General features: G+C 36.3%; 1 protein-coding gene across 1 annotated transcript in view; it reads left to right on the top strand.

The window, feature by feature from the left end:
• Nucleotides 1-10,138, top strand: part of LOC110445253 (synaptotagmin-7-like) — a 120,306-nt gene extending 110,168 nt beyond the window's left edge. The window contains exons 6-11 of the mRNA XM_021489756.1: nucleotides 1,904-2,071; nucleotides 2,273-2,392; nucleotides 3,717-3,923; nucleotides 4,106-4,220; nucleotides 4,746-4,951; nucleotides 5,557-10,138. Of these exons, the coding sequence (XP_021345431.1) occupies nucleotides 1,904-2,071; nucleotides 2,273-2,392; nucleotides 3,717-3,923; nucleotides 4,106-4,220; nucleotides 4,746-4,951; nucleotides 5,557-5,679 (939 nt within the window). The 3' untranslated portion in view covers nucleotides 5,680-10,138. The remainder of the gene's footprint in view (nucleotides 1-1,903; nucleotides 2,072-2,272; nucleotides 2,393-3,716; nucleotides 3,924-4,105; nucleotides 4,221-4,745; nucleotides 4,952-5,556) is intronic.
• Nucleotides 10,139-20,350: the final 10,212 nt, after the last annotated feature.

Raw genomic sequence — 20,350 nt, 5'->3', positions numbered from 1 at the left:
TTAAAATGGCAACCTAAGGGAAATCGAGAGAACATGCTCTTCACATATATTGTATTTGTCTGCAAACATAAACAGACTTTAAGAATACCACTAATCAGTAATATATAACACTGGGTCGTCTACAGGCCGATATAGCGCAAAGTGACGTCATACTGCTAATGTACAGCGCGTGCGAGACGCGCGTGACTGTCTTTCGTGCGTAGTCAAGTGTGAAACCTGGAACAATATACATGAATCGCCAATCAAAGACTCCACTTCATGTGTAATACCAGAGAAAGTATTTAACGTTTGGAATAGATGTGTAGCTGACATCACTGGGTATTACTGAGTAATGGATTCAGTGATACTACGCTATCCTCAAAGACCTCTCGTTTACGCGAGCCAAGTGACTATTTTCACTACTTACAATGAGGCCATGTTGTATTGTAATCACAAGAGTACTAACTTATATAGCAATAGGCAACTATTTGAATTATTGGGCAATATAGTTGCGTATGAAGTTACTGGAACGTTTGCACTCAAATGGTATAAAGTCAGCCTATTCTTTATGTGGAATCTTCATATTTTGCTCAAATGTTAAAGTTAAAGTAAATCGACCATGGCTGGATCGATCAGACGCGATATTCTGACAGGGCTTCAGAGCAATGCATATGCTTTTTTTATTAACGAAGGAAGAAGTATGTCAGTTTTGCCTTCCAAAGCATTAGAGGAGGCAACCGTGTCTTTAACGAAACAAAGTATTAATATAGGATTTAGAACATGACTTAATTATTTCACATAGGGGAAAAACAGTGTTTTGTTCAGTTGCCGTAAATATCCACCGGCTCTCCGTCTCCGCCGTCAAATATAATTTGTGTGTAGGTGTTACAAAGCTTAACCGCAAAGCTTTTTTCTCACAGACACAAGGTGTATAAATAGAAGCTTTGCATATAAATGTCGGTGGTGCTGACGGAGAACGGGCGGCAGGCACAACATGAAAGGAGAAACGCGCTAGAGACCCGGATCGCCGGGGCTAATCAGGCTGTCGGTTGTCATTACTTTGAACAGATAACACCGTAATTATCTTGATCTATTAATACGATAGCCTTCAGTATCAAAATCAAGCGGAAATGTTAAAGTTGACGATTTATCCACACGACATGTTAGCTAACCGTTCCCTGACTTGTCCTCTGCACAACTGGCAAGGAAATGTTGCGCTTGTTCTTTTTCTTCTGAATTTCTCTGACTTCAATAAATAGAGATTTGCTTTCTTTCCTTGACATAACACTGACACTCGATATTCTAAGTTAACGGACGTCATGAGACGTTTATGGGTAGTTTATATAGGACATGGTAAAGCAAGAGGATTATCCTCGTAACGATCAGCGCGAATGATAGCATCTACATTAAAACCTTTTCAAGATATGTAGAGAAAACTATTTTAGGTTTGTAGCGAGAAAGGGCACATGCTATCTAACTTATTCAATGGATTACCATTTGTATTCATAGAAGGATTGCATACCGGACCTACACGTACAACTGTTCCCCAGGCAAATCGCATTTAATCTCCTTATATTATGATCAGATTTCCCAAGTGACGTAATTTGGTTTTCAATATGCAAAAACAAAAATAAACATTGTACCTGCATAACATGTACTACAAGCATATTTTTTGTCTATTAACGAATTCCAGAGTAAAGCCGTGTTTCAAAGCATACGAAATCTTCAATATGCTGGGGATCTAACGAAAACAATTGCAATCAAGTTATTGATGACATTCAACTACACTTTTTATGTCCCTCAGCAATACACGAAAATGTAGATTTAATTTTATAAATGTCTGTGTGACGTTTGTTTATTAGCAATATGTTTGTTTGGACCTCATTCCTGTTGTTAACTGTGTTATATTTTGTAAATTTTACAGAAACCTGGGAGTATTGGTCTGCCTGATCGTCCGGTGGTGATGCATGACCTTAACTTGGAGGAGATGATGGTACCTAGACAGGCTCCTCAGCAACAGCCCACTGGTCGACTCAAAGTTCAGTTCCAGTTCAACGCCAACCGCACGGCACTGACAGTCATAGTGATCGAGGTAGGACCATCGACTCTTACGAAGTTGACAATACATGTACTTCCAGTGTCTGCTAATTTCTATTATAATTCTGACTTTTGCCTGAAGTCATGCAGCATCACAAATTGTTGCTTCTACCGGTTTGTTATGTAAAGACCAAGGAAAATATACTGTAATTAAATGCTGTCTATCAAGTTTTCATTAATCATGTCTTAATTGCAGGCAGAAAACCTACGTATAGCCGACATGCCATGTGACACAGAGATCAACCCGTACGTGAAAGCGTTCCTCGTCCCTGGGAGGACATTTAAATACCGGACGAAAACACTTCCGAAAACAAAGGTAAGACTGTTGATATCATACACATCCCTATCAAATTTTCAATTTACGCTGCTTTGTTCATATACCAAGTAACGTCAAAAAAACACTTTTCATACAAAGCATAAAGTTTTTAGAAAGTATGACCGAAAATCAATACTGTATTTTTGGAAGGCATTTTCAAACTAATGGAACACAAAACGCGATGGGTATTTGTAGAAAAATTATCAATAAGCATAGAAGTATGCTTTCCGAATTGTAGATATCTGTAGAGTATGAAAGAAGACAATCGCACGTCTATATTACGTTCTGTTTAAACACGTTTACAAAGCTAGTTTTAGAGATGATCTCTCAGTTGGTAGTTAATCGAGCCGTGGGTTTCACTCTCGTAGAAACAGCCTCGTCGAAGTATTGAACTGGTATGACATCATTTGTTAATGAAAATAACTTTTTCAAAGCTTTCAATTAATTGATTTTCGTCAGATAGAATATCATATTCCATCCAAAAAAACATGCACTGAATTATCTCGATTAAGAACGTTACACTGTCACGAACGCTGAGGCTGCTACACACAGCCAGCCTAAGTAGTTGTGAAATGCATCTGAATATGTTTCTGAAGTATTGGACATAATTGTTTTTAAAACCCTTTACGTTTTTCTGATGTACACCGACAGCTCAAGTCAAGTCATGTAAACAAGATATATTGAATGTTACTTCTTAGAATTGAAAATGTCGAAGTTGATCAGATATGGTTTCCCAACATCAAAGAAGCGACGGTCTATAATTATTACACCGACATGTCCTAACATAACCCTATATTTTCAATTGCAAACACTGGTGCTTGTTTATCACATTCCGTGGACCCATTCAGCCCGAGATTAATACTAATTCCTTTGAAGTTAGACATTCATCTAACGTGGAATCGATCGATTAATTAAGGTCGATTAGCCCACGATAAGTCTATCCTTGTGTGTTCTAGGAAACCATGCCAGTATTTTAGGCCGGTATCACCTGGCATTGAGCTCTGGTCTTTGTCGATATTTTTATCATTGTTATTGGAGTATAGTATGGTGATTTACATGCACAAGATATTTTCAAAATATAACAATAACTAACGCTTCTTTCATCACTTGTGTTATAGAAATCCAATACTTTGATATACGTAGGCATGGTAACGAAGACCCGATTATAATAAACTCGTTGTAAAACTTACAAGCTTTAATCGGGTTCACATGCTCGAGCTATATATATATATTTACCTTTGATTTTTTAATCATTTGATTCCAAAAGCTTCAAATTGTATAAAGTCACAACATCGTGATGACCGTTCCCACACTTTCTTTGCAGACCCCTGTCTTTCTTGAAAAGTTCACAATATCAGACCTTGTGCCAAGTGACTTAAGCGATGATGCTGCCATGGAGTTTCAAATATACTCATCCCATCATGTGTCCAGACGCCATCTTGTAGGCGTGGCTTCGTTTCTCCTAAAAGACGTGCCCCGATTGGACAATGGTTTAGTGGACCTCACCATTATGCCACAGACGGTGTTTCGGGTAAGTACATGCTAGATGTCCCGTTAACAAGAGAGACAAACAATGCAACGGCACCATAAAAATATTCCAGAACGCCAAAGCTTTATTTAAAAACATAGAGAGAGTTAAATCAATTTTTAAAAAGAAAGATTTGGACAGCATTTTTTTATTATCCATTTGCATAACCCATTTTTATTATCCAGTTACATCAAGGAGACATTCGGATATCGGGGTGCTATCAGCCAGTGGCCGGGAAAATTGTATTTAATGTCCTTGAGGCCCGGAATCTTCCCCGAGTATCACTGCTAGGAGCCATTAGTAAGTTAAATGCACAATCTAAAATAACATAAATTACTGTAGTAGCAGTAGTTGAAAACAACCGAAATGATATATCTGACCTTTCTACATAAATAAATGCTACGATATAAAGAGCTTACTACGTAAAACTGAATGTCACTTAATTGGAGGTAAAAAGGTTGCCATTCACCACAAACACATTAGCACACAGTTTGGAAGCTGTGCTTAAAGGATGCACAAATGCAGTCTTAAAAAAAAAAAAAAAAAAAGTCTAGTCTGTTTGAACATGACACCATTAGACGTTTAAGATGGTTTGACATACAAACTTAACAGCAAAACTGGTATGCATTACTGCTTATGCTTTGCGATATAAGCTTGATTTTCTTCAGAAATCTATTTTCCGATTTGGTTAATACTTCTCTAAACTTCTTTATTGTTAATATTTTTCTATTTTCTTGAGTTCCCCAGGTAAAAATAGGGCGTTATCAATGAGCAGATTCTTCCAACAAAAAGAATGCTAATTGACAGTTTCCTCTTTCTTTCCAGACCCCTACGTCAAAGTGGAGATGTATGTTAACGGCATGAGGGAAGCAAAGCACAAGACGAAAGTCCGGCAAAATACACAGGATCCTGTATGGAACCACCCATGTGTGTTTGAAATTAATCGTGAAAATCCTAAGCTGCTAGGTCATGTGTTTGTATTCCATGTAATACACAAAGACATGATGATGGGAATACAGAAAATAGGCCAGGTAAGCTTACATGCTTTTGTATCCGACACTGTTGCCGCATGGAGGCAAGGCAGTTTTAAAGGCAATCTGATAACGACATTTATGCTGAGATTAGTTTCTGTTTGCTCTGCTTATTCGCCTGAATGACACTTTGGTACAAATACCAGGGGAAAGAATCAGCAACAGGTCTGATAGTGACATAAACACAGTTGTTTGTCCAGCCAACAACAAGGTGAAGACCTAGGTGTGTCGCCAGTACTCCGTTATCATTGCGCGTACTATATAACCTCCGGGAAGCCCCGCATTCACGACTAGTGGCGGTTGTGGTGATGGGCATTTTAGCACTGTCTATCAGCGTATTGTGTCGGCGTCATATATCGAATAGCAGGGAAAATCCAATAGCAAATACCACAAATGCAATTAATGCAAAAAGAAACTGTATACAGCTTCGAAACCTTAAGATAGTTGCCCAAAAAACTTTGAGGGCATTTCTCTTTCCCTTCCATATTTGGTAATCCGATATGAATGAAAAAATTCATCATCATTATTATGTTTTTATTTTTTATGTGTTGGTAATTCCATAATATACAGTTCAAAGTGTCATGGATTTTGTCGTTTGTTTGCAGGTAGAGCTTGGCTGGTACAGTCACGGAGAACAACTGGATCATTGGTACGACATAATGGAACATCCACACCGACCCACTGATTACTGGCATCCGGTCATCAAGACAAGTAAAATCATGTCATGACCTATGACATAGACATGGAAATACTGTCACGCGTTATGACATAGACACAGAAACATAAAGTTCCCTCCCATCCTCGTAGCATTTTCGTGACACAGAACTAGGACTGAAAACTACAATGAATATGGCTGTGAATTACGTCATTAGCAATACTGGTTTTTGCATGACGACATTAACATTTTTCCTTATATGTATATATTGGTACTGGAAGTGACGTGTCGTCAGTATTCCCGCCTGTCCCAGTAGTGTATATCAGAGTATATGGTGTGGACGCCGCTGTATCAACTTTTACTGTGTGGATCGCCTGTGGTAGATCCAAAATGTGATAGTTACATTCCCGATCATATGTTGTAAGTAAATATATTCATCTTTCTGTATATACATATGGTTAATCGTTAGCTGAGCCAAACGAATGAAGTGCAAGTTATATATCCATGTGAGTTATCATTATATGTATGTAAAAATATGATAAAGCATGTCATAGAACGTGATAGCCACGAAACATGACAAGCAGATCACTGAAACACTTTACCAGGAACATGAACGGCGGATAACTGTAACACATAACAGCGAAGCATGACAGGCGGATCACCGTAATATTTCGTTACGAAACAAATATAACTGACATATAACTGTAATACTTTACCACAAAAAATAACTGCCATATCACTGTAATACTTTACCACAAAAAATAACTGACATATCACTGTCATACTTTACCACAAAAAATAACTGACATATCGATGTGATACTTAACCACGAAACATAACTGACATATCACTGTAATACTTTACCACAAAAAAATAACTGACATATCACTGTAACACTTTACCACAAAAATAACTGACATATCACTGTAATACTTTACCACAAAAATAGCTGACATATCACTGTAATACTTTACCACAAAAAATAACTGACATATCACTGTAACACTTATCACAAAAATAACTGACATATCACTGTAATACTTTACCACAAAAAAATAACTGACATATCACTGTAATACTTTACCACGAAACATTACTGCCATATCACCGTTATATTTCGCTACGAAACAAACATAACTGACATATCACTGTAATACTTTACAACAACAAAAAACTGACATATTACTGTAATACTTTAACACAAAAAATAACTGACATATCAATGTAATACTTTACCAGGAAACATAACTGCCATATCACCGTTATACTTTAACAAGAAACATGACCGGTGGATCAATGGATCAATGTTATGCTGAACAATTGCTTTACAATAAAACATGACCGGCATGTAATGCTTCACCTTGAAACATGACACGTGGATCACCGTTATACTTCGCTACGAAACATGACTGGCATATCACCGTAATACTTCACCACAAAAAATACCTGACATATCACTACCACAAAAAATACCTGACATATCACTGTAATACTTTACCACGAAACATGACTGGCATATCACAGTAATACTTTGCCACGAAACATGACTGGCATATCACTGTAATACTTTACCACGAAACATGACTGACATATCACTGTAATACTTTACCACGAAACATGACCGGCGGATCACCGTAATAGTTAACCGCGAAATAACCGATGGTCACTGTTATACTTTACCACTAAACATTACCGGCGGACCACTTTGATATGTTGTTGTGAAACATGACCTGTTGATAACTGTAATATTTTCCAGCGAAGCAGTACCGGCGATTCACTGTAAAACTTTGAAATAAGACGGCGGATAACTGTTATAATTTCCCGTGAAACATTACCGAGACGAAAGAATGATGTAATATTGTTTTTTGAATCATGGACATGAAAGTGGGGGAGATGCGTTAATATAGCTCTAAAAAATCCAGGTAGCTGATACCGTGTACATTGACTAGAAAATATCTAAGGTTTGAACTGGTTACAGCTGCCAAGCATGGTCAATTTGACTGAAGATGATAATAAATAGTGAAGCATTTTATCTCTTAATTTTTCAGAAAACGCTCATATGAAATGAGAATGTAATTCAATAGAATAACACGGACATCATCATGGTCAAAGTGCTATCAAAGTGAAGAATGTTTTTATGTCCTTTTTTCAAACAATGCATACATATATTAAGTTTGTCTACTTACGGAAAAGGGCGGCCGGATTTCGTTGATATATATTCTTGAAAAAAATGTATAATTACTAATAGACGAGGGAATTCCTTCTCCTGTCTGACCATACGTTTTATACTGTTTATGTTTGCGTCATTCTGATATCACATGCGCATGACACACCATTTCATTGTAAACAAAATTGGCCTGCGGTAGTGTTGTCAGTGAGTGAAAACTGTTATTGCCTCAGGAACGGAGTGAAGAGTTGCCAAATGGTCAAGCTATGCTGCAAAGATTACGTTAAGGAAGCATTGTTGAAGATGGAAGGTATTAGAACGTGCCCTAGCAATCGAAACGCTACACATATTCTTCAGAATAGCTGGTAGTAAGTTGAATAAAGCTGACGTGGTCTCGAGCGCATTGTAGATTATGTTTTGAATATTTCAAAGCATTTACATGGCTAACTTATGTTTGTCTTTGGAACACGAATGGTGTCATTTTGTTATGTTAATGGGCATGCATCAGTTGAATTCACAATGTATTTCCATATATTTGATGAGAAGGGAAGAGATAAGTAAGCTTCTGGTTTCTGGTTTGTTAGATTTTGCGATGTGGCTCTCTGGGTGTTAAATACCTACAGTTCGTTATAAACCAATATCGCAACAATAAAATTGAGGGTGATATATAGTATATTATATATAGAGAGAGAAGGTATTGGACATGAACAATCATTACGATCATGACGCCGTACCCATGGTGATGCCGTCGTTATTAGTATTATATTTTCCTTGTCATGTTTTGATATTTAGACACAATAAAGACACAACCACGACAGTTAGCAATTGTAAAAGTTTAAGTGATATCATGTGTGTCGTGAACATATCCTTATGATGACTCTAAAGAAACGTTCCTCATGATGTATGACCAAGTGTGATATCTTACAAGTTTGTCGTGAAACAGAACCAGGCGAAAACTCGAAAGCTCTGTCGAAATAATTCTCATACTAGACTACCAGCGTTGTCTCGTTGCAAGGACAGATCGTAGACGGTATATAGGGACCAGTCACCGGATGGTCTGCCATGCGGTGTAACGTACCAGCAATTGTTGATGTCGTGTAGCATTTAACCGTTCTTGGCTGGGTCGCTATCGGTGACAGATCGGTGGTCAGCTGATTCTGGCAGGTCTGTTTCCATGTCCGGCGCGTTAATTATCTGGACATCAAGTCCTGACACGCGTGACAGGATATATCGCTGTTCTCGGCACAACGGCTGGACATCGGAGTAGTTGTGGTGTGATATAGTACCGTATGTGAGAAATGTTCGGCTGTTCGCGTGTGAAATGACAATTACTGATCTCAAATAATAAATGATATGCCAGTAATTACATAGAGTATTTGCTGAAACTGTTTGTTCTGTACATTTCTTATATAAGGCCGTCATTTAATTATTTAAGAAGTGTTGTTTCTCTTAGTACTGACTCCGTCGTGTAAGTGATGTGTATGGATTGTTTTCCTTCAGAATTGGTATCAAACAGGCTTTCAAATTCGCTTTTCCATTAGTAAACAAACCCAATATCATTATACACTTTTAAAGATATTAGGTTTTGTCAAAAGATTGCAGGATGTAATTATTTCACATCAAACATTGTTTCACTAGTATTGATTAAGCGTAATTAAATTTGTAATTTGTTCATAAATATGAATGCGGATTAGCTTTGAGTACACAAGTATTATCACGGAAAATAAATCGGGAGATTTTAATTCAAGAAAAAATAACTGTACTGTAATAAAGTTTAGAATATTTTTATTGAAGTAAAAAACTTTTTTAGAATTGACCTAATTAAGTAGTGAAATATTCATGAATGATAATCAACTTTTTAAAAACAAGTCCGTTTTATATGAACACTGTCCTTTATAATTAATTTCCCATTGGTATTCAACCCGTTACGTAAAGTTGTGAAATTGAAGTATTATTGTGTGACTTGAATTTTGAGTCAGACGCAATGGATGTGAGGGGAATTTGAATATACAATGTTTATTAGAATTTGTGTTACTGAATGTATTAATAACGTTTAGAAAGGATTTGTGTGTGAAAGATTGAACGTAAATACAGAGAGAATAATTAAATAATGTACATATTGCATGAATGGATTGTGTTTGTTGATTTAATAGTTAAAGATTGCATACATGTTTGAAATGGATAATTATTATTTTATGATTATACATAAATGCTCATTTGTATATCTGGCACAAGGAATGACCACAACGTTGACGAAAGATATCTCTATTTTTCAAATCTGTAATATATTTATTAATAAATGAGATTGCATAATCTGTTATTTACATGTAAATGTGACTTTAGGATGGAAATAGATTGTATAAAACAGCAATGATTCCTTTTTTTGTTATGTTTCATTAGCCACGCATTGCTCGCACAAAACTATTAAGCATTATATCTGAAAACATTTCGACACTTTTACTTTTTCTTTAGTTTATCAGAAATGTTGTACCTTTATTCCTTCTGATATTCTAATTGGTTTAAAGGGAATTTTGTTTAGTCATGGCGATGATATATATTAAAAACATTTTTCATAGTCTGCTTGAAATTAGTAAGTGAGGCCGGTTTCAAAAGCAAAAACATACTTGCTATTACGTATTACATGTACTAGTAGGTGGTATTATGATATAATCTATGTTACAAACACACTCGGTCATCTAATCAAAATGTTACCAAAAGTACAAGTAACATGCCTTTAGATGTATCTGAAATCCGTTTAGGAAATGTATGCCAATAGCCAACACGTTCAGCTATTAGGCCTTCCCTTTCAGAGGCTTTACTTTCAAGCTTCATTAAGATAGTGACCAGTAAGATATACCAATGCGAAAATAGCAAAAATTCTATGGAATGTTTCACCTCCAGACTATTAAAGTAAAATAAGGAAAAGGATATATACATCTACAGCGTCAACCCACAGGGACAAATCCGAACTCAAAATCAATACGAACATCAGACACTAAAGATACATGAATTCCCACAAAACAAATTAAGACTTAACGGGGACGACGTGGTTCTCCGGAAGTGTAATCGTTTTCAACATCACATGTGACACTCATCATGACGTAACCTGTCAAATACAATGAAGGGATTATGATATCAACATTTTAAGACACAGCGAACAAGTCTTTATTCATGGCAGGACACCTATTATGAAATATGTTATAGATGGAATTCATGGCCTTATGAAAACAGCTCAGCGAAGGTGCTAACCGCTCATTGCCGAACACTGTTTAAGTATATAATTGATAAACGGTTCGAGTATACACAGAAAATAATCCTGATACGTAGAGTAGCGAAATAACCTGGACATATTAACTTAATCGAAGGAGACTGCTACGACACTGCTGGGGGAACAGGGCTCGGTAGCGAGGTGACTAAAATAGCCATATTGTAACTAATTGTCTAAATGTCTAAATAACTATAAAACTGAAAGAGAAGAATCATCTTTTATTTCAAGCTCTGGATGAAATATAAGATGCAGTTAGTTCTAGCGATTCTGGTTCACAATGGTTGTTACTCAAGGACAAACCATCATCAATATACATGTATCTTTCCTCTTTTTTTGAGGTAGCCTTTGAATAAGTTCGGCCTCGTAAGAATAAAAAAACAAATTAGTTACAAATTGTGCACGGTTATCAATATTCCTCCATGACCACAAGTATATCAATCAAAAAATTGTAATTCTAACAAAATTACCAATTGCAATTTTCTTGCCAGCAGCATAGAGTAAAGCAATGCAAGTTTTATTAGTGTGGTGTTTCATTTCTGTGTTCATGTTCAGTATAACCCTTATTCGTCAGCTTCATTTCTTGATATTTTCTTACACTTCAACAATAATATGCAAGCTTCTCGCTACCTTGGTTACGGTAATGACACAAGTAACGAATGTGAAATAACATCGATTCCATGACAAGGGAAAAAAAGTTGGCCAAGCTTAGGGACTCAGTAACGAGGTGACTTCAATGCCAACACTTCATCAAGGTACACGTCACAGTAAATATTGCTCACGATAATGAGGCACTTGACCCAAATTTAAAAACAAAACACAGTAAGCCTGGTTATGACAATAACATTCTTGACCAGGTTGAGAACATGGTAACAAGGTGACGTCAATCAATCTTAACAAATTCGAGCAAGATCAGAAAAAGATCACGATCATGGTATACATATAGGATCTTACATGAGTTTCCATTTCATATGAGATTTATGAAACGAATCTAAGAATATTTTAATGAAGCAAGCCTCTGGCGAGCTAGAATGAAAAGTTCGTTTCAAGTAACATTAATTTCATATGAAATAAAAGCGAGTGTAAGATCATTTTTATCACAAAATCAAGATTTGAGGCATTTATTTGTGTAAAATGACAATTTTCATGCATCCTTAAAATGTAAAAAGTCGCCATTTTGACTCCAGTATGCAAGTCTGTGACGTCATGTACTTGTCCCAGGCGTGACGTTACAATTGAAACAATTGAAATTTACAACCCATCACAGGGCTGATATATCATATTACATGGGTTAATACGCAAAAAATATAACATGGGTTTATTCACTGGATAACACAGTACTCAAGTATGTGATAAATTCCTATTTGGCATCAGCTTTACAAATATATTTTCTAAAAAGTACAAAATTTCATTAAATTTGAAAAAAATTCAAAGCTTAAAGGGACATCACGTGACGAGCCATATTTTTGTAATGAATGTATGTTTTGTATGCACTTCCTATTATGTTACCTTGCTATCACCATATTCATAGTCCGTTCCAAATGTCCAGTTTGACCACTTGAATTGTTCGAGGAAGCCCTGTTAAAAATAGCGCCAATAACGTCACCTGACGGTTTTGAAACGAGGCAGTAAACACAAGTGGTCTGACCGAGATGCAAAGTTTCCAAAGGGGCCCCAAGAGAGAGGCCGTCAGGCAACTGCAACTTCTTGACGCACTATGAAACCAAGGAATATGATTTCTAAGTCCGTGTTGAAACTTATTGAATCAGTAATTATTCATCATCAGAAGTTAAATGCACACATGCCAATATTCAGAATGTAAATGAAGAAATATTTGTTGGCATCTCGGCATTATTTATAGACACCAGGACATATCTATAACCAGAATGTGACCGGTACAAATTGGGTACGGGGTTAAACACCTTCCCGCAACCATGGGACAAACCTTTCTGTAAAAAGGAACATTCACGAGACGAATATCCCTTTTAAAATGTGTTCATAAAGTGTATATATGCATTGACAAGTATACTGAACAAAAAAAGAAACGCACAATTAAATTATGCAATCAATAGCCTATGATATTTTCGGAAATTTATACAAAATTTTATATCAATATGAAGGGACAAGTCTACTCTTTAAAATACTGTAGAAGAAAAGTCTGTGTGACGTCACTCGTGTCATCAGTAGTTACTTAAAGTGGGATACCCGCGAAAAACAAAATGACACTTCAGTACCTGGTGTGGACACCTTTTGCACGAATCCCTGCACGGATTCTTCTATACATTGAATTCATGAGAACATGTATTCGCCTTAAGGGAATGTTGTTCCATTCTTGTGTTAATGCACCGATCAACTGGGCGCGGTTAGTTGTTGTTTTTTTTAACATTTCCTAATACGCTTGTCCAGCTCATTCCACAGATGCTCAAAGGGAGACATGTCGGGGCTATATGGGGGCCATTCTAGAGGCTGAACGTTGTTTACCGTGAGAAAATCACGACATACTCTGGCAACATGCGGTCGAGCATTGTCTTGCTGGAAAATTAGGTTATGACGTCTGAGAAGTGGAAGGACATGTGGTTGGAGGATCTGGTCTCTGTATCGAACGGCATTGAGGTTTTGATCCAGGACCACTAAGGGGGATTTTACTCCATGGGAGATGCCTCCCCAAACCATTACAGAAGCCCCACCGAATCTATCGCGTTCAACCACGCATGCGTCGGCGAAACGCTCACCGCGTCTGCGATATACCCTTTTTCTTCCGTCTGAGCGATACAGACAGAATCTAGACTCGTCGGTGAACATCACACGCCTCCATCGACGTATACCAAACCTATTCGGGCCATGTCTGCGCATCCAGTCAAGACGCACTTGCCGCCTCCGTGGTGTCAGAGGTGGCCCGAAATAAGGTCGGCGCGCAATGATTCTCTCGGCACGCAAGCGGTTCCTGGCAGTTTGAGGACTAATGGGTCTTACATGAGTACCTAAGGTATGCGACGCAGTCTCTAGAGCAGTCTTGAATCTGTTGCGCAAGTGCAACAATCGAATCGTCCTGTCTTGTCGTGCGGTCGTTACACGCGGACGACCGCTCCTGGGACGATCGGAAACTATCCCAGTAGCATGGAAACGTGTACAGAGACGGTTAATTGTACACGGGCAAACACCAAACTGCCGTGCGACAACAGTTTGGCTATGACCATCCATCAACATCGCAATTTCTCTACCCCTCTGAATTTGCGTTAAGCGTGGCATCTCAGTCAATGGCAAAATCAAAATGCCAACGTGGAATCTTAATGTGGCTGAACTTAGAGTATCCGTTGAGATTATTTGTTTGAAAAACTCCGGCTTGGCTTGATCACGCTGCGTGATTTGGACTAAAGAAACTCACAAAGTCACACAATGACATCGTCACGCTTGGCTGATTTTAGGGTAGATTGTTGAGAAGGAAGATCGTTCTTGATGTAATACCTGACCAAATATTCCATTATTTCCTCACAGCTAAGGTGTACTGCAGGGGAGGGGGGACTTTGTGCGTTTCTTTTTTTGTTCAGTATATAAAAAAAAAAACGTTTGTGATTGTTTTATTACATTGTACAACACAATGTTTTTGGCCACTTTTTTCTAGACCATGCATAACATTTATTCATGTATATTCTCTCTCCCACTTTCACTGTTTTCACACGCTAACACTTAGGAAGTCATATTAGCCATCACACACAATGAACATTTCTGGCAATACCACTATTTGTACATGTAGAATATGTGTCAAATATTGAACGTGTTGAGATATTTGATAATTATATGTTTTCAATACTTTACATAGATTAAAGCATACTTGTAAATGTACCCTTTTTTATATTGAGACAACTTTGCTTCGGCAGCACACGTCATTTTTACAACGTAAACAATTGAATTTTTTCCATGTTTCAATGCTTATTCCGATTCTATCTGAATTCGAAAATTAATAATTTGTAGAGAATAAAGTTGTTGCAAGACTATACATTCTAAGTCAACATTATGTGAAAATATGAACTTTTAAAACATTACGAATAAAATTAACATTATTTACTGGATAGGGGGGGGGGTGAACTATGGATTGCTTTGCAATGCTTTGCCTTAGTTAGCCTTTAGCTTACAGTTCTGGGTTACATTGGAGTGTCGGTATTAGTAAGTCTTTGGCTTACATCTTTAGTTATTATTTTATTTGTCCTATTGCCCATTCATTAACCAAAATATGGAGGAATATTACATTATTTATATAGTTAACTTTAAACACGTAAAGCAAGGAAAGGTATCCTTGTCTGACTCCCCATACGAAAAAGTTATTTCAGCACATTTGATTTTTGTGACCTTGAACGAAGGTCAAGGTCATCAACATTTTCAACACTCAAACTCATTTACATGAACAACCTACTGGCCAAATTACAAGACCCAAGGACCTTTCGTAATGAGTGATGTTTTTCTTTTTTTGAATCAAAAGTGTAATATGACAAATTTACCGGTTGTCGATTTTCTTGAAATTTCTGATGTTGAAAGATATTATTGGTAGCCAACTTTTAAGCAAGTATGAAATAAAGACTGGTTTTAGAACAACGTAAATCAACGTGTCGAAAATGGAAATGTTCTCATTAGTAATGAAATTTCACATACTTTTCTGCTGAAATCTTCAATAAAAAGAACAATTCTTCCTTGAAAAAGTGTAATATTCGGTATCAAAATGAAAGTTGCAATATGTTGCACACGATGATGATATAATTTTATAGTAATTATGTCATTTAAATGTTCTAGAAGGAATTGTGTTACCGCACCTTTAACACCCAGATGTAAGTCAATGAGGTCCCATTTATCCTAAAATGAATTCTGTAACTAACGGTTCCTTATTTAAGCTTCCTACACCCATACATTTTTGTATTTATCTTGTTTTGAAATTCCACGCGGGGCTGATGCTACTGTTAAATCTTCATAGGCGTTGAGCCTACCTTTAATCTTAATCTTATGTCTAGAACAGACTCATTTTTGAAGACATGCTAACTTTATACTTTTCTGCTATTTCAATAAAAAAAAAAATGATAATTTTTAGATCATTGTTATGTGACTCTCACTTATATGGGTCATGATATATAAAGCAAATGTACCTTGATACTTCAAGGACGTGTACCTCGCTCCCTAAATACAACGAAAACTTGAATGATGTCTGGTAGTAATTCTATGAAGCAGAAAACAATGAACAGTTCAATCATAATTGATTTAAAGACATGCACCAAGGACTGGGTAAACATGTACACCGTATAATATAAGCTGTAGTCAGTTAGGATATTTTGACGACCATGCCGTCATGACGAGTCACGTGATTCCCCAACTTGTGATTGTTAATTGACATATTCTTCAATAAAGGATTTGCAGCTAATTACCTCCACCTGAAAGCTAGTTCCTTTTTGCAATGTAGAGCCGCATGAGTTCGTTTAAAGAACCTATTTTGCACACTCTTCATTTTTTGTAATCCTCCTCTCCTTCACTAACGTACTAATTCGTGATTATTTCAAGGATGAAATGTAAGTTTTTATACAACGTAAATTCGGATAACATAGACGCAATAAAAATAAAACATTTTAAACTTAAGTTATATTTCAAAGAAAATCTGTCTTATATTGAATATGTCGTAGCATTCTAAGACATTATGTATGCATTTCTTTTATACGTTCAAAATTAGAACAAAAAATTGAGCTGAAATTGGAAACAAACACTTCTTCACAAGGACAACCGCTAAAACAATCATTGAGCTGCTAAAGTAAATACAGAATTATCAGTGTATTGGGATATTACTCGCAATATGTCTTAACACGTGTTAACTGTATAGACTTAATGTTAAATGAATGTATATGGGAATCGCAGGCTTGAAATAGAGAAAACACATAATGATCAACAACGTAGTACACAATCAATAATACATTCTTCTTCATAGACAAGGTAGCACACGGTAGATTATACATTCTTCTACACTTTCCTGTGAATCTAAAATAACGCTCATCAACACATTTATACAATACAAAAAAATAGAAATTGTTCAACTGTATCGCTATTTCGTCATTGACCTTACTGCATACTTCCCACCTCTCACAATAGAAAACTGGGGGCAATAAATCACTTGCTACCACAGTCTTCTGCACACATAACCCCCTTTCATGGCCAATCATGATTACATGACCATGAAAAGGGGTGTGCCCAGTGGACTGTGGTCACACATGCTGTAAGAAAGGGGAGATAATCAATAAGTAAGTAACGATGAAGTCAATACAGTGGAAAGGATCAACTTAATTGATACATTTAAAATAGGAAAAGTTAAAAATGGTAATTTCATGTTTGTAAATCAAACAAACAAAATTACTGAGACGGCAGCGTTATTGATTTCCTTATCACATGAGAGGATAATTATTTCCAGGAAAAAAATATAATCTTTAGGAGCTGTTTCTTTATATTAAATTGCACATTCAAATACACCGTTCATTGAAAGAAATGGAATTCCTTAGAGATTGATAAACCCTTACATTGTATGTATGAAAATGGTTTCAATATCCTGAACCTTTGCCACATCTTGAAAATTAAACTGAAAATGTAGTCAGAAATTCAACATTTTTAACCGTATTTTGTTCTAATTGTTGAACAGACACTCCTTACCTTCCCTGACACTGAAGCTGGATAATCCAAAAACATTTGTATCCATTTTGAAGGATACACTCAGACTTGGCTATTGAGAAAAAGGACAAACTTACCTGGTTTTGATTAGTACTCACTCATACAGGTACATGTAAATTATCTGCAGTGTAGGGTAGGTATAAAGATTGTCCAGGTGAACATTTTTTACTCAATTTTCTGTTTTGTTCGAGTTGGGAAGCATGCAGTAAGCCAGTTATTGCATGATTTCTCGTCACTCGGGACTTATTACACCTAAGCGAAGCGAGGGTGTAATAAATCCCTTGTTACTCGAAAACCATGCAATAACCTTTACTTACTTCAGTATGGTAGTAAGTAAACAATTAGGCATTGGTCGGCTCCATGTCTTAGATTCCTGGTGAGAAAACTGCAAATACTCTATTGAAGAAAAACGTCAATAACAATCACAAGTTGGGAAGTCACGTGATTCGTCATACTGGTCCGATAGGGAAAATGGCGGCACACATCGTCGCATCTTAGTGTCTAGATGTTTTGAAGTGACTGGTCTATATGAAACAAGCTTTAATATATCACCTATATTATGTCCAATGGAAGTTTGCTGGGCGTTTCGAAAAACAATTCTCACGTGAAACTCATAGTTCTTTGTAAGAACGGTCATGAAGAAATTGATATTTGTAACAGCTCTCGATAGATTCATTTTTGTATCATTTGAGTATTTACACAAAACATCCATTTGATATTTAGTTCTGCAATTGACCGTTTCATTTGTAGTTATTTTTCGATGCAGTTACACACAGGATTGACAATGTCATGTCCTGATATCAAATACAGATCACGATTTATGTGATGTTGAAACACAGACAGAAAACTTAAATTTATTTAAGTGTTTTTATAATTTTTGTTCCAAGCCTTTTTGAACATCATGACGACAGGTCTTCTGTTGTTATGATAACCCTAACGCTCGTCGGCAGCGCAACTTGATTATTTCTGCAAATGACTATGGTAAATTTTCAACTATATTTCCCCGAAGAAAACTGTTATAAAATTTATTGAAAATTTTATATTTTGTTAATTGTTAGGCCTGTTATATTTGATCATAATGAGATGTATCGAAAAGCCGTTGAATTTATAAGTATGGCATATGTGCTCTTTCAAGGATCACATGACAATGTCAAAAAAGAAAACACAAAACAAGAAAAAGTATCTTTAGGTCAGGACCTGTAATATGAGATGTATACTATCCAATTGCAAGTCATAGACCATAGGCCGTAGCCATCAGGCCAAGTATATGAAAAAGTGTGTCTTAATTTCATAGGACTTTGATCGTCCTTGTAATAAACCGGTTTAGTTGTTAGACTTTGTTTATTTGCAGCTTTCCAATCCAACGATCAATATTTCAAAATTCTATTTAAATGTTTTTGGTGTTAAAAAGTTAAAAGATATCATAAAAGTATATTTCATAAGTATGTTTGAACACGATTTGAAAGTATCGAAAAATAATTAAACTGAAAAACACCCTTGTTTTCGTGAACTTTGACGCCTTGTGTAAATTTAACATTTTTTTCTGCTTTTTCATGTTGAACAATTCAAACATTAAGATATTATTTTTCACAGTGATATCAAGAAAATATAAGGACTTAAATATTTTATATATAAGATATTCTATATCCGCCCTCTTTGGGGAAATATAGATATAAATTCACCATATACATTTGCAGCATCATTAGTGTTGCGCTGCTGTTGCTAGTTGTTATTTGGAGCAACCCAACAACCTCTCATAGAGATGTACAGAGAAGTTTGCATTTGGTAATCTAAAATTTAAAAAAGAAAGATAGTTAAGTTTGTATCCATGATTTGTATCACATGATTTGATATCTATATCTTATATCAAATAATATAATTGCTTTGGAAACAGTAAAACGTCTCCTGGGATGTCGGTCAACGGACTTGCAATGCAGCCTGACTGCACGGCATTCCGTACGCTACCACGCGAGGTTTACATGCAAAAATTAGCGGGGGACAACAGATATATACTCAGGAGCGGGAAATATGAAAATGTAAATTCCTAAATTGAAATAAAATACTCTATCCGTCTGGTCAAGCAACTCATGCTATGATATTCAAATACTATAAAACTGATTTATATTATTGCAAAATTATCTCCATAAATTAACATGTCTAGATTTGTGTCGGTAGGGAGTTGCCCGACCGCTCGGACTACACTTAACATACTGTTCATGAGGTTATAGAAGTATCTCAATGTATGATTATATTTTTTCAAATACTGAAACTAAAATTAACAGAATTCATTCCAACATTAGTATCTCAATAGATGCGTATGTCTATGTCGGTAGGGATTGGTCCGACCACTAAAACTGCACGTATGACTGTTCATCGATACAATGATTATCAAATTATCTCAATATACGGGTATGTCTTTGTCGGTATCGATTGACCCGACCACTGAGGTTACTCATAAATCGCATTAGTAACCATGTACAGCTATTGAAATAAAAATGAATGTATATTACTATCACTGACTAATATTGACTCACCACCAACACTTAACACAAAAGTGAGAGTGGAAGTGAATGAAAAAGTTTGTCCTGGTAGAGAGTGTGGATGATTACTGTTTATGAGAAA

Source organism: Mizuhopecten yessoensis, unplaced genomic scaffold (genome assembly GCF_002113885.1).
Source record: "Mizuhopecten yessoensis strain PY_sf001 unplaced genomic scaffold, ASM211388v2 scaffold2137, whole genome shotgun sequence".
Classification (NCBI taxonomy): Eukaryota; Metazoa; Mollusca; class Bivalvia; order Pectinida; family Pectinidae; genus Mizuhopecten; species Mizuhopecten yessoensis.
The sequence above is the reverse complement of the archived record's forward strand: the minus strand, read 5'-3'. Positions and strand labels throughout refer to the sequence as shown.